The sequence below is a fragment of the Apis mellifera genome, linkage group LG1, assembly GCF_003254395.2.
Source record: "Apis mellifera strain DH4 linkage group LG1, Amel_HAv3.1, whole genome shotgun sequence".
In the NCBI taxonomy this organism is placed as follows: Eukaryota; Metazoa; Arthropoda; class Insecta; order Hymenoptera; family Apidae; genus Apis; species Apis mellifera.
Window position 1 is genome coordinate 2,275,279 of NC_037638.1, and position 14,110 is coordinate 2,289,388.

Genomic DNA, 14,110 nt, shown 5'->3' on the forward strand with positions numbered 1-14,110 from the left:
ACATAAAATTATCTAACTTTATTTAAATGTCAATCAAAGATTTCTAGAATTCATTGTTGAAAAATCGTCGTAATTACGAAATAAATTATTTGTTCGAAACGAAAATAAATTTTTTGATTTTTTAACAATCTCAGTTGCTTAGATTTGCTTAGATGGAATAATTTAAATATTCGTAAATGAAATTCATTTAAAAGTCAAACTTCATTTTCTATTTTATAATTTATTTGATAATTTTATATTTTATTTCCAAATGTGCATAGATAATTTTTCAAATACCAAATAATTAATTTCTGTACAATTTCACAAGAATACTAAGCACCAAAGATTTAAAATATTACGATATATTTAAATGATTTAAAAAAAAAAAAGAAAAAAAAAATGCTAGATAGAAGATTTTAAATAACGATTGCTATACCATTAATCGTACACGCCTATTAATTTACAAAAGCTCTCAATCTCGCGCGAAAGAAACGTTCTTAGCGAGCAAAACTTATTCTTTTTTTTTTTTTTTTTTGCCATACGATAAATTTTGCGTCATTCGTGACGTTTATTTTACAAGTTCCACTAACATCCTCGTTATTCTCCATTTTTCTTTTTTCTCGAACGATTTTTACGAGACCGCCTTCGGATCGATAATCGAAGGCAATCGATAATCGTCGAGGACAAAAGTATCGAATCGATTCCATCGAACGAATTGCAACAGCTGCTCTTTTCATCGATTTCGAACGTCTTCTCCTTGCGTTCTTCCCTCGTATCTAATCCCGTTTGTTAAGACTAACGTAAGTCAAAGAAGCTCGAGCCTACGGAGAGGATGTCGACACCGATGACCACCACGGTCACTGCAGCCTCGGTGACCAGTATTGGGCCGCCATGTCTGGTGCTGGTTGGCCTGGCACTGCGATTGGTACGCTGACACCTGGCGATATCAAACCTGCAAATCAATTTCAAGTTTATTGTAAGAATTATCCTCTTTTGGCATATCGTGAAAACGAAAGTGAGTGGGAAGTGTTCGCAAAAAAGTGTAAGTAAGTGTATAAATAAATGAGATTTGAAATTTATCGATTCTCTCCTTTCAGTATCGTGAAGTGAAAAAGTGAGGTTATGATGAAGTATCATATCTGGAAGATGAATTTCGATATTTATTCGATCGATATCCTGCTTTGAACATTACAAGAAGAGAGTGAAATATGGTATGTAGAATATTTTAATTTTGTTATTGTTATTTGTATAGTTGTTCGAACACGTATAAGTATGAATTGTTGTCTAAATCAATAATTATTACGTAGCGTGTAAGTGACTATATTTTCATTATTAACTTACGACCTTTTGCGACCTAAAATGACCTTTTACCATATCTCTTTAAACTTATATCTCATATTCTATACTGAGAATAGAAATATATATCGTATTATCTAAAAAAAAAAAAAAAAGACGGTCACCTTGAAGTTTGCAGATCTTTACGATAGAACTACTTTTATCACGTTATATATCACGAACTATATTATTTTCACTTTGTGATTAAAAAAAGAAAGAACAAGAAATTGGAAAAAAGTTATACCGAATGTATAAAAAACAATGCATAGAAAAGTGCAGCAGCAATAAAAATGCATGTATAATCGGTAAGAAAAATCTTTACACTTCAACCAACAATTTGTACTTTTAAATACAATAATTCTTTAATACGACAACAAAATTTCAAATTACAAATTCAAATATATTCCATTATTGATTAAAAAAATATATTTCTTACAGATAATTGTATTCAATAAACATCATAAAGAAACTTAGAATTAATTTTACGTTACACGATTTTCAAGATAAAAAGCATCATGCATCTCTCAACACTCAAACTTTTATTAAAATATTTTGATTATTGATTTACTTGACTGACCAACCACTACAACCGTTCCATCAATTCTTCTTAAATTACAGGACAATAAACCAACCAATTAAAAAGAAAAGCCTTGCAAGCCACAGTGCAAGAAAAAAGAATACCCATCATCGATTATTTAAAAAAAGAAAGCCAAATTCCATCGAAAGAGGAGAGAGGAACAGTGTGAACGACCGTTGCGAACGAAGAAGAAGAAAGAAGAGGGCCTTGGGTGATAATATAATCCATTACCGGGAAGCTGGATAGCGTGTTATCCGTGGTAGTCCGTCGGCTAAAGTGCAAGCAGCGAGTGCAGTGAGTGCGGTAGACACTCACCGGTCGAGCTGGTGTTCTGATTATACTGGTTCAGGCCCGCGGTGTGGTATGGCTGAGTGGGGCTGCACGTGGGCCGTGCCCCGTATCCGAGGTGAAGCGGCTCGTAACTCGGCGGACGGGCGACGCCGCACGAATAACCGTTGTCGCGTTGCTGGAGACACGCGCCCGGGCTAGGGCCCACCGTCATGCCCACGGTCATACCCATCGGGCCCATCCCACCGCCCGTCGACAACGATGACATGCTGCTCGTCGTGTGCTGGTTCTGCTGGCCGCCGCCCGACATCGTGAAACTCGGCATCGACGTCATGGGACTGCAATATTTATTGTTATAACGAGAGAATTATGAGAACTTTTGAAAACGAGATTCGAAAGTGATACGATAAATCTTTATTATAATATATTGGCAACTAAGTAATTGTGGATTTTTTTTAGAAAATCAAAGACAATTTTTTCATGGAACTAAATAACTTTATTCTGTAATGCGTTGCCCATTTTGATCAATGACCTTTTGTCATCTTTCAGGCAGCATCATAATCCCACGTTCATAAAACTTGTGGTTTTTATTAGCAAAAAACTGAATCAGGTACGATTTGATATCATCATCGTTATTGAAATTTTTACCATTCAAGGAGTTTTGTAAAGATCGAAACAAAAAGTAATCAGATGGTCAGGACTATATGGTGGATGTGGCAAAACATCCCAACCAAGCTCCAATAATTTTTGCCGAGTGACCAAAGATGCGTGTGGCCTTGCATCGTCACGATGGAATACAACACCTTTTCGATTTGTCAATTCGGGCCGCTTTTCTTCAACCGCATCGTTTAATTTCGTTAGTTGTTCACTGTAGACAACAGAATTGATCGTTCGGTTGGGTGGTAAGAGTTCAAAATAGACAATTCCTTCGTAATCCCACCAAACTGATAACAAAACCTTCTTTCGACGAATACCAGCTTTTGATGTTGTTCGAGCTGGTTCACGTGGCCTGCTCCACGATCTTTTCCGCTTGATATTGTCGTAAACAACCCATTTTTCATCGCCAGTTATCGGTCGTTTTAAAAATGGATCATTTTCATTACGTTTCTTTAGCAAATCGCAGCTGTTAACGCGTTGCGTTAAATGCTTTTCTTTCAGTTCGTGAGGAACCCATGTATCGAGTTTTTGAACATAGCCAAGTTGTTTTAAGCGGTTTTCAATGCATGTATGCGATACATGAAGCTTCTCTGCAATCTCACGAGTTGTACTGTGATGATCCGAATCGATTATTGCTTTGATTAGGTCGTCATCAACTTGAACTGAAATCCGCAATTACTTAGTTGCCAACCCAATATATATATTAAACATCTTGTCCACATTTTGGATTCGTGTCCTCTTCTTAAATTTCTTAAAGTCAAAGATATTTAGAAATTTAAGAGGTTACAATTATTATACCATTCTCGTTAAATTTAGAATAATACAAATTATACATAACAACTTGTACGAATCAATTCTTTAAAGTTTTGAAATAGAGACTTTACAAAGGTTTCAACATTTCAACAGAGTTTCTCATTCCCGGTTAATTTGCAGGGAAACGAGCGGGTAATTTCGATAATCGTTCAACTTGCTTCTCACCTGTACGAATCAGGCATGCTGGGTATTCCGGGATAAACGGCGGTGGGCGCGAAACCATGATGTATCCTAGGTGGAGAGGGCGGCGCTTGCGGCGGCGGTTGACCAGCCAAAATACCCGAGGCCGGTGGCGGTGTCGGATGACCGGCGGTGACCAGGCTCACCCCTCCGTGCTGCTGCTGCTGTTGGGACTGTTGTTGCTGCTGCTGCTGCTGCTGCTGTTGTTGCTGCTGCTGCTGCTGCGACTGCTGGTGTTGCGGGTTGTCCCTCCGTTGCGTGCGCAATTTCTCTTCGCGCCGCCACTTCGCCCGCCGATTCGAAAACCATACCTGAGTTAGTGAACGAGAAGACAGACGAAGATACAGGTCAATCGCTAGGCTACAGGTTCTCCGTTCAATTTCGGTTGTTTCCGAGAGTTTTTCTAATTCATCTCTCTCTCTCTCTTTCTCTTTTCTCATTTTAAAAACAACTTGTTCCCAGCCGATTGTTTTTCTTTCTATTATTCAACGGATGTTGTTAACACGAAGATGTAATTTTATTGATGTATTAATTTCGATAAAGGAGATATTGTAAAGCTTGTTAAAGGTTTGATCGTTTTCGTGATAATTTGAAAATAAGTTCGTACATATTTGGGCGGTAAATTTAAATTAGATTCGGATTATTATCGATTACACTTGCAGGGGAAGAAAGTTAGATCGAGAAGGAAGATCGAGATATTTTACAAAAGCGAGATAAATACGAATAGGCGATTGTTATAAAAAAAAGGAACGAAAGAGAAGAAGGAAAGAAGAAAGGCGGCAAGTTTTATTTCACGGTTGGAAGCTTAAAATAATGAACGTGTATGCGTATAAAATATAATAGCCACCTGTATTCGGGCTTCGGGGAGACCAATCTTCCCGGCCAATCTCTCCCTGGCGAAAACGTCCGGGTAATGCGTCCTCTCGAATTCCTTCTCGAGCGCGTCGATTTGCTCGTTACTGAAACTCGTGCGATTCCTTTGAAGCTTCCTTTTCAAGCGAAGACGCGCCTGATCATCGTCCGTACCCCCGGACACGCTCCCCGCGTTGCTGTTGTCACCGCCGCTGTTCGTCTCGTCCGAGTGTGCGCCGCCCTCCAGTTCCGCTACTGCGAAACGAACAGCAAAACAATTTTATATCAATGAGAAAAACCGATATTTTGTTTTCCAACTTATTTTTTTTGGACTCTCTTTCGTCCAAGTGTTGGATGAGGAAAAATTGGAAAGTTATTTCATAGAATTGGAGAAAAAGGAGAAAAAAGGATCGAGGAGAAGGAGATTGTTGGTGCAGGAAATTTTTTCTCTGCGTGTAAGATAAATATAAGGTAAGTTGATCGATTATTAAATTAACAGAAGTTTTTTTATAATGATTGGAAAAATGATTCTTGTAATTTTTTCTTTTTCTTTTCTTCGTGTCTTGTGCCACAAAATTTCAACATTATAAATAATTGTTTTGAATTAATTCAAACAAAACACGATACGTCCGTTTTATTATATTTTAAATTCCTTACTTTCTATCAAAATCTCGATTACAACGAATCGTTTCCATCTGCCTCGCTTGATAAGTTACATATATCCCTTTATGAAACCATCACGATAAATATTTTGTATCTGTAGATTGGTATATAAAATTTTCAAAAATAATTATCGAATCGCTCCAAAAACTTTGTCACCGTCCCCAAAATTCCAAAATTTTCACATTCGCAAAAAAGAAAATCTCGCGAAGGAAAAATCCTCGATAGATTGACTTAGCGAAACTCGATCGATCCTACAGACGCCTCGCCTTTTTTACCGACTGCTCTCTCCATCTTTCTCCAAGGGTCGTCGACAGAGAGAAAGAAAGAGAAAGAAAGAGACTCTTCGTCACTTTTCTTACATAAATATCCCACGTGCGTGCACGAATCTCGTGCATATACATACACACACATATATATATATGCACGTGTATATCTACACACGATGAGGGAGGGGAGGCGCAAGGGGGTGGTAGGCAGGCGTTGCTGGGTGAACCTTATCGTCGGTTTCTGGGTGAGCGCGTCGAGGCGTCACTGGGTTTTGGCTCGACGAGAACTGCTTGCCGCGCGGGGAGGGGTTGGGTGGGAAAAGCTGGTGGAATGGCCAGGATGGGGAGGAGGAGGAGGGTGTAGATTCGAAGGGGGATGCCACGATAAGACGCGGAGCGTCCCGACGCGACGCCAGCGTCCCTCTTCTCCCCGATACGCCGCCTCTGTCATCCGTGGAAAGTGCCACCCTTCTGCTTCCCCTCTCTCTCTCACTCTTCCATCTCCCAGCTATTGCTATCGTTTTTCTTCCTCCTCCTCCTCTTTCTTTTTTCTCCCCCTTCGCTCCTATCTTTCACCTTCTCCTTTTAATTTTCACCTCGAACGTTTTCACTCTTCTTTGTCTCACTTTTCCCTCTCTCTTTCTAGGTAATCTTCGTTTCTCTTCGCCAGCCTTCCACGCGTTAATGGAAACCTGATAACAACTTCTCGATAGAGTCTCTCACCCTTCCACCCTTTGGCTTTGCGCTTCTTTCCTCCCCTCCTTCTCTCTCTTATTGCACGGAAGAAGGTGACAGGAGAAGGCAGATGTTAAGTGGTCATTGCTCGTTTCTTTGACGAGTCGATGTAGATTTTTTTCGAGAGTAGAAATTTGAAAGGAATGGTGTTTCCAACGTGTTTCGTATGATTATTCGTACCATGTATCTATAACTGGCTTCTGGAATAGATTAGATCCTCTTTCAATAGATTAATTGGTATTTTCGAGTTGGTTAAATCGATCACAACCTTTGAACTTTCCTATAATAGACTTGTCTAATGTTGTCTGTAATGTAAGAAAAACAGGATAGAACACGTATGCGACGAAATAGAAAGATCTGGTGGATTTCTTCGGCGATGAATCGGTAATTACTCTTTGAAAAGATAAAAAAGAAAACTGGAAAAAGCGAGAGAGAAAAAAGAGAAAAAAAAGAATCGCTTTCAACGCTGATGTATATTTCGCACATGGTCAAAAGGAAATGACGTAAATGGATTATCCATCTTTAAAAGTCATCGAGACGAGCGTTCATTGTTCCACGGTCGGTGATGTATTATACCGCGCGTCGTAAAGGGGATGCGATGGTTTTCATAATGATAGGAGGGAGCGAGAGAGAGAGAGAGAGAGAGAGAAGTCGAGAGATAATCCGTGCCCTCCCTCCTTTCGTGGATGCGGTTAAGGTTCATCGTGGATGCTGGCAAGGAGCCCAGCACTAAACTTCGAATCGGAGGGCTGTTACACCCAAGTTTCCACTACAGGATGTAGAATCCAGAACAATGTGCAACTTCCACCTCCACCTCCTCTTCCTCCTCCTCCTCTTACTCTTCGTCCCTCCTCCTCCTCCTCTCGTTGCCTGTAGCTTCCGCCTCCGGTTAGTTCTACTTTTTCCCTTCGTCTCTCTTCTTTTTTTCTTTCTTCTCTCTCTCTTTATATTTTTTTTCTCTCTTTCTCCTCTCGCAGTTTACACTTCGTTTGTCCTAGTTTCCCTCGTTTTTATCCACCCGATTGTTTCTCTCGATTATTCTGCGTTTCTTTCCTCTCTCTCTCTCTCTCTTTTTGTTTTATTCTTTTTTATTCTTTCGGCTCGTGCTTTGCGAATTTTCGAGCTTGAGATTTTGCTTTTTTATTTTTTTTCGAACATTTAGTTGGTGTGTGTGTGTGTGTGTATATATTTAAACGATGATCTTTTGTATTTCTCTGAAAATTTAAGATTACGGGAAAAAGTGTGTTTGAAAGAGAATTTGGAAATTTACAATTATTTTTAAGTAAATTTTGGATTTCTTTTTTTTTCGAGATAAATGTATCGAGGAAAAATATAACGCTCGATTTTTTAATAATAATAATAATAAAGTTAATTCATTGATGTATAATTTTCATAATCTTGTTACGTTTTGTGTTTAATATCGTTAATTTTTTTTACAGGATTAGAAGTATTTTAATTAGAAAAGAGGATGGTTACGCGTTAGTAGAAGCACGAAGATGAAGTCGGCCATCGCGCTTGAGCGGGCTTAAACTCGGGTTGGTGGATAATACGTTGAACAACGATACGAGAGATTTGGTTGGGGCGAAAGACTGAGAGAAGCTGGATGGATGGGACGGATTCCCCTCCACCAACGTTCCGCTCTTCTTCTCGCTTCCAACATCTGTCGCTGAATCTTTCCTTTCGTCGAGACATCGGGAATATTACGCAAAATGAAAAAAAAAAAAATTATTTCCATTCTCTAAGCTTTTAAATATCTCACGACACGATTCGAATATGTAACGTGTGAAACGTAATAATATCGAACAATTGCAATTTTGCACTCCGCTTGATTCAATTCATTTAGAAATTATTATTATATATAATATAAATTTGAAAGCATCAGAAATTAGAGAAATTCAACTTTATTGCAGCAAAGATTATTATTACAAAATCTCGAGGGAAAAACTTGGACTTTTCTTCTGAAGAGAAAATAAAAAATTTTGTCATCGAAATCCATTGAAAAAGTAGACGAAGCCATACCATTGAAATCGGTTTTTGTTTTATCCCGATATCTCAATCCGTTGCCAAGATATAACGATTCAAAGTATCTAAAGTTAAGATGGTGTTAATATTGAATGGATTCCGCGATTTAGTGACTTATATTTTTTCCTAGAAACGCGTAATACGTTTTTTACGTGTTTTTACGTTTGTCTGCCTGGGGATAGGTCAGTGGAACGAGGTGTGGAACGAGAGGCCCGAGTAAACGATCAAAAATTACGCTTTTCTTTACACGACGATATCTCGGAAAGCAAAAGTCGTATCGACATGAACGAAAAAGCGAATTAACGCGCAAGATTTCACGCTTCCAACGATCGTTGATTCGTTGATCAAAAATTGTTGCGTTCGAAGTTACAGCGATTCAAAGTTTTCCTAATTTTAATCCAGATTCAATCCGGTTTAAAGCAAATGATTTAAAAATTACTTTTTCTTTACACGATGATATCTCGGGAACGGGAAGTCGTATCGGGATAAACGAAGAGTCGTTTTAAAGTGCAAGATTCCGCGCTTCCAACGATCGTTGACTCGTTCACCGGAAGTTATTATCCTCGGAGTTACAGCGATTCAAAGTTTTCCTAATTTTAATAGAGTTCTTTAATCGAGACTCGTACGCTTTTCGACGGGTAAAAATCCGTCTGTTTGTCGACAACAATAACAAAATCTCCGATATCATATGACGCTCGACTCGTCGTAGTCGAGTAGAATTTCTCGCGAAGGAGGAAGAAAAATAACGAGGGTTCGTAAAGCTAAAGGAGTCGGGTGTAAAACGGTCGTTCGCGAGACCGTTAAAACGTACCCAACCTGGAGGAGAGAGAGAGAGAGAGAGAGATCGAGGAAAGCCGAGCACTAAAGTCACGCAGTCGGGCCAACGACGACGGTGAAAAGAAAAAGCTGGCGGGTAATGGTCGCGAACGCACGAGTGGCGAACGGCATTATTAACACCGATAATGGCCGCCGCACTTAACTAAACGTCGCCACTTCCCTCGCTAGGGACTTTCCAATCGTTCTCGACTCGCCACGAGTGTTACAATGCCGCCGAACATACATACAATGCGCCACTCGCCACCACTTTATATTATTTCTCTTCGAGAAATTGCCCACCGCGTGAACGATTATCGAAACCGATCGGCAAGGGATTACCAACAAAAGAAACTCTTTCTCCTCCTCTCGATTCTTATATACGCGTGCCTTTCCGCTTCTTCTTCGAGAGACACTCGAAGGAGAAAGGGGGAGGGGAGGTTTAAAAATAATAGTTTCTCTCGTCGGAAACCTCTCGATCGGAAACAATGCTACACTTTGGCCGCGCGCACGCAACAATATAACCATCGAGTCGAGTTTTTGAACGTCGGTGCTCGGTGGCTCGGCTCGTGTCCGATCCTCGCCCATTCGAAGAACGATACACGAGTCGAGTGCCCGTCTCGAGTCTTTTTTTTCTCTCTCTCCAAAGTTTTTATTGTTCGTTATTAACCGGGATAAAGCGATTTCCAAGTGGCACGCGGTTGTTGAAACGTTTTTAATAACGCTTCGGTTAGCCTTGTGTCGTTTCACTTCCTCTTTGTTCGGTAATTGTTGTTGGCCGGCCGATGGAAGCTGCACCTTCCTCCACGACCCTCGCACCACCCCCAATCTTTAATCACGATCTTTAAATGCCAGGATAATTATAAATAATTCTAAAAAATAAGAAATCATCGACGAATTCTTTTTTTCTTTACTCGTTTACGTACCGTTTCTCTACAAATTCATAACCAACCCAATCCACACAAAAATATTGTAAACATTATATCCCATATTATATCACGCATAATACGACGCGCCATCCATTCAACCACTCCTCCCTTCCTTCCATCCTCCCCGTCCCGTCGACTCTTCCTTCCTTTCTTTCTTCCTTTCTTTTTTTTCTTTTTTCCTCTCCGGTCGGTGAATGGCCGTTACCATGAAACGCATCATGGCCGGCTGGCATTGTCACCGCCACTGGCTTTTCTACTCGATTTCAAAATGATAATCGCGACTCGGGAGGGGTGCGAGGTGTCGCTCCGGAACGATCTTTTTTTCCTCTTTCTCCCCCCTCTCTCGAGGGGTGCACACCAATCGCCACCCCTCGACGCACCAGGAGCGTCGTCCGTCACCTATGGCGCGTCGCCAAGCCTCGTCACGATTGGGTTGGGCCCGCGACCCCGAAGAGGAGAGAGAGAGAGAGAGGGTAAGGGAGGGAGGGGCGGCGGTCGCGCATTACGCGTTATTAGCCGACCCTTAATGCGCCCGTTCGAATTTTCGGGCCCGTTTCGACTTCCTCTCCGCTTCGATGAGCAACGGTAATCCAGCTAACATCTGTATCATCGCCACCTATTCTCCCATTCGACGCGGAACAAGCATCTGGCTCCTCCGCGATGGACCAACCCCTCCCCCTCCAAGGGCTTTCTCGTGGAAAGTTTGTCCTTTTCGCCGCGTGTGTTTGAATATATTTCATGGTAATTAATATTATTAATATTATGGAACCGATGGGATGGGATGATAAAATTGGATTGTTAAATTAGATAGAAATCTGTTTTCAGTGTTTTTAGTTTACTTTCAGAGGAAGCAAGCTTGCAATTTGCAATTGTTACGCGAAATTTTTATAACAACGTGTGTCGAGAATACTCGTATATTCCTTCCTTTTTCCTAACGAATTAATAAGTTAATCCATTTATTTCCTATTTAATTAAAAAATTTCGAAATAGTTATTAACAATAATATGCTCCAAAAGAAATATTCTTACTACTTAAAATTTGGAAAATTTCGAAATACCAGTCAATAATATACTCCAAAAGAAATATTCTTACTACTTAATTGGAAAATTTCGAAATAATTATAAACAATAATACACTCCAAAAGAAATATTCTTACTACTTAATTGGAAAATTTCGAAATACCAGTGATTAACAATGCTCCAAAAGAAATATTCTTACTACCTAAAATTTGGAATACCAGTCATTAACAATAATACGCTCCAAAAGAAATATTCTTACTACTTAAAATTTGGAAAATTTCAAAATACCAGTCAATAATATGCTCCAAAAGAAATATTCTTACTACTTGATTGGAAAATTTCTAAATAGTCATAAACAATAATATGCTCCAAAAGAAATATTCTTACTACTTAATTGGAAAATTTCGAAATAGTCATAAACAATAATATATTCCAAATTCTTACTACTTAATTGGAAAATTTCGAAATAATCATAAATAATAATATACTCCAAAAGAAATATTCTTATTACTTAATTGGAAAATTTCGAAATACCAGTGATTAACAATGATACGCTCTAAAAGAAATATTCTTACTACTTAATTGGAAAATTTCGAAATACCAATCATTAATAATAATACACTCCAAAAGAAATATTCTTACAACTTAATTGGAAAATTTCGAAATAGTCATAAACAATAATATACTCCAAATTCTTACTACTTAATTAAAAAATTTCGAAATACCAATCATTAATAATAATACGCTCCAAAAGAAATATTCTTACAACTTAATTGGAAAATTTCGAAATAGTCATAAACAATAATATACTCCAAATTCTTACTACTTAATTGGAAAATTTCGAAATACCAGTTAATAATATGCTCCAAAAGAAATATTCTTACTACTTAATTAAAAAATTTCGAAATACCAGTTAATAATATGCTCTAAAAGAAATATTCTTACCACTTGATTGGAAAATTTCGAAATAATCATAAACAATAATACACTCCAAACGAAATATTCTATTATAAACTGGATTTTCGCTACGTCTTCTGTTTCCTTCGAAACAGCCATATCTTTAACGAGGAGAGACTTTTATCCTCGCACCCCTTCGTACGGGATATCTATCGATCATCGCGATTCTAATTAAGATGAACACCCTCGGCAATTTCGCGCGGAAGTCAAGCCGCTGGTAATCGTTCCACCCCCTTAATCCACGGGGAGGATAGATTTTCAACTTCGTTTCGAAACTTCTCGACACGACGGGCGCGCATATTCGGCATTAAGAGAATCCAATAAATTTGTCCGTGGGATTAGGCATTAGACCGAAACGGAGGATTATACGTCGAATTTCTATTCCGCCGCGATAGCGATCGACCCCCTCGTTCAACCCCCTCCATGTATATATATATATATATATATGTACAACGGGATCGCGGGATCATCCTTCTCAACTTGTTCTCAATCGTTGCGAGCCACTCGATATCCCTCTCCCTCTCCTCTCCCTCTCGCGCGACACTAACCACGAAAAAATATTAAAAGCGGATACTTGGAGAATTTTCGAGGATATATATATATATATTTGCGTGGGTGTGTGTATTACGAGGTGCAATCGTTTTTCGATAATTCGATCGAGGGTTATTATCTTTTTTTTGCGAACTATTAATACGATGGCGTTCGCGGGCTCGTTCGCTTTTTTGTCCAAGGATTATTAAGCGAGTTTTCAGGGTTCTTTAAATACGTTTTTTTTTTGTTTTGAGGAGAAACTAAAATGTATATGTGAATAGCGGGTATATGAAGGCGATGTTTGTGTTATTGCGTAAGAATCGTTGCGTAAGAAAGGATTTCTCATTATATTGTTCTTTAAAATCGTGTATTTCGTGGCGATGATATTTATTTTTTACTTTGTTACGTATTTTTCTTTTTTTATACAATTTTAATTATAGAAAATAGGCGAAGAAACGTCGTATATTAAAATGAAGATTTTAACAGTGAAAGTTTTAAAGAAAATAAAAACAATAAACGATCATCATAGATTAAAAAAACGCGAATTTTTCAATTTTCCGTTCTTAGAGTAGAGTAACTTTATCTCTGAAAATCCATGTTTATTTTTTACTTTATTATTTTTCTACAATTTTATATAGAAGAAACGTATAATTCATCTTATATTAAAATTTCTTATTATCATTTATAAGATATTATTCTTTAAAATTGTAGCGATGATATTTATTTTTTACTTTGTTACGTATTTTTCTTTTTTTATACAATTTTAATTATAGAAAGTAGGCGAAGAAACGTATAATTCGTCGTATATTAAAATTTCTTATTATCATTTATATGATATTATTCTTTAAAATCGTGTTTTTCGTAGCGATAATATTTTTTTATACAATTTTATATAGAAAGTAGGCGAAGAGATGTGTATATTAAAATGAAGATTTTAACGATGAAAGTTTTAAAGAAATGCAAACAATAAACGATCATTATAGATTTAAACGAATTTTTCAGTTTTCCGTTCTATAGTAGAGTAACTTTATCTCTGAAAATCCATGTTTATTTTTTACTTTATTATTTTTCTACAATTTTATATAGAAGAAACGTATAATTCATCTTATATTAAAATTTCTCATTATCATTTATAAGATATTATTCTTTAAAATCGTAGCGATATTTATTTTTTATTTTGTTACGTATTTTCTTTTTTTATACAATTTTAATTATAGAAAATAAGCGAAGAAACGTCGTATATTAAAATGAAAATTTTAACAGTGAAAGTTTTAAAAAAATGCAAACAATAAACGATCATTATAGATTTAAACGAATTTTTCAGTTTTTCTACAGTAGAGTAACTTTATTTCTGAAAATCCATGTTTATTTTTTACTTTATTATTTTTCTACAATTTTATATAGAAAGTAGGCGAAGAAACGTATACTTCATCGTATATTAAAATTTCTCATTATCATTTATCCGATATTATTCTTTAAAATCGTGTATTTCGT

At 37.6% G+C, this 14,110-nt stretch overlaps 1 protein-coding gene and 1 long non-coding RNA gene across 6 annotated transcripts in view; one reads left to right on the top strand and one right to left on the bottom strand.

The window, feature by feature from the left end:
* Positions 1–496: 496 nt before the first annotated feature.
* LOC724238 (paired box protein Pax-6) overlaps positions 497–14,110 on the bottom strand; it is a 110,104-nt gene continuing 96,490 nt past the window's right edge. For 3 of the 5 annotated variants that reach the window (XM_006559854.3, XM_016911215.2, XM_016911217.2), the window contains exons 7-10: positions 4,677–4,936; positions 3,815–4,140; positions 2,207–2,517; positions 497–931 (exon numbers count right to left, since the gene is read on the bottom strand). In XM_006559854.3, coding sequence (XP_006559917.2) covers positions 837–931; positions 2,207–2,517; positions 3,815–4,140; positions 4,677–4,936 — 992 coding nt within the window. In that variant the 3' untranslated portion in view covers positions 497–836. Of the gene's footprint in view, positions 932–2,122; positions 2,518–3,814; positions 4,141–4,676; positions 4,937–14,110 lie in introns of all 5 variants that reach the window. The other 2 variants (XM_016911229.2, XM_016911237.2) reach the window with 2 other exon arrangements.
* Positions 662–2,179, top strand: LOC107964165. Its single transcript, XR_001702381.2, has 3 exons — positions 662–1,021; positions 1,077–1,190; positions 1,933–2,179. It is a non-coding gene; the product is annotated as an uncharacterized LOC107964165 (long non-coding RNA).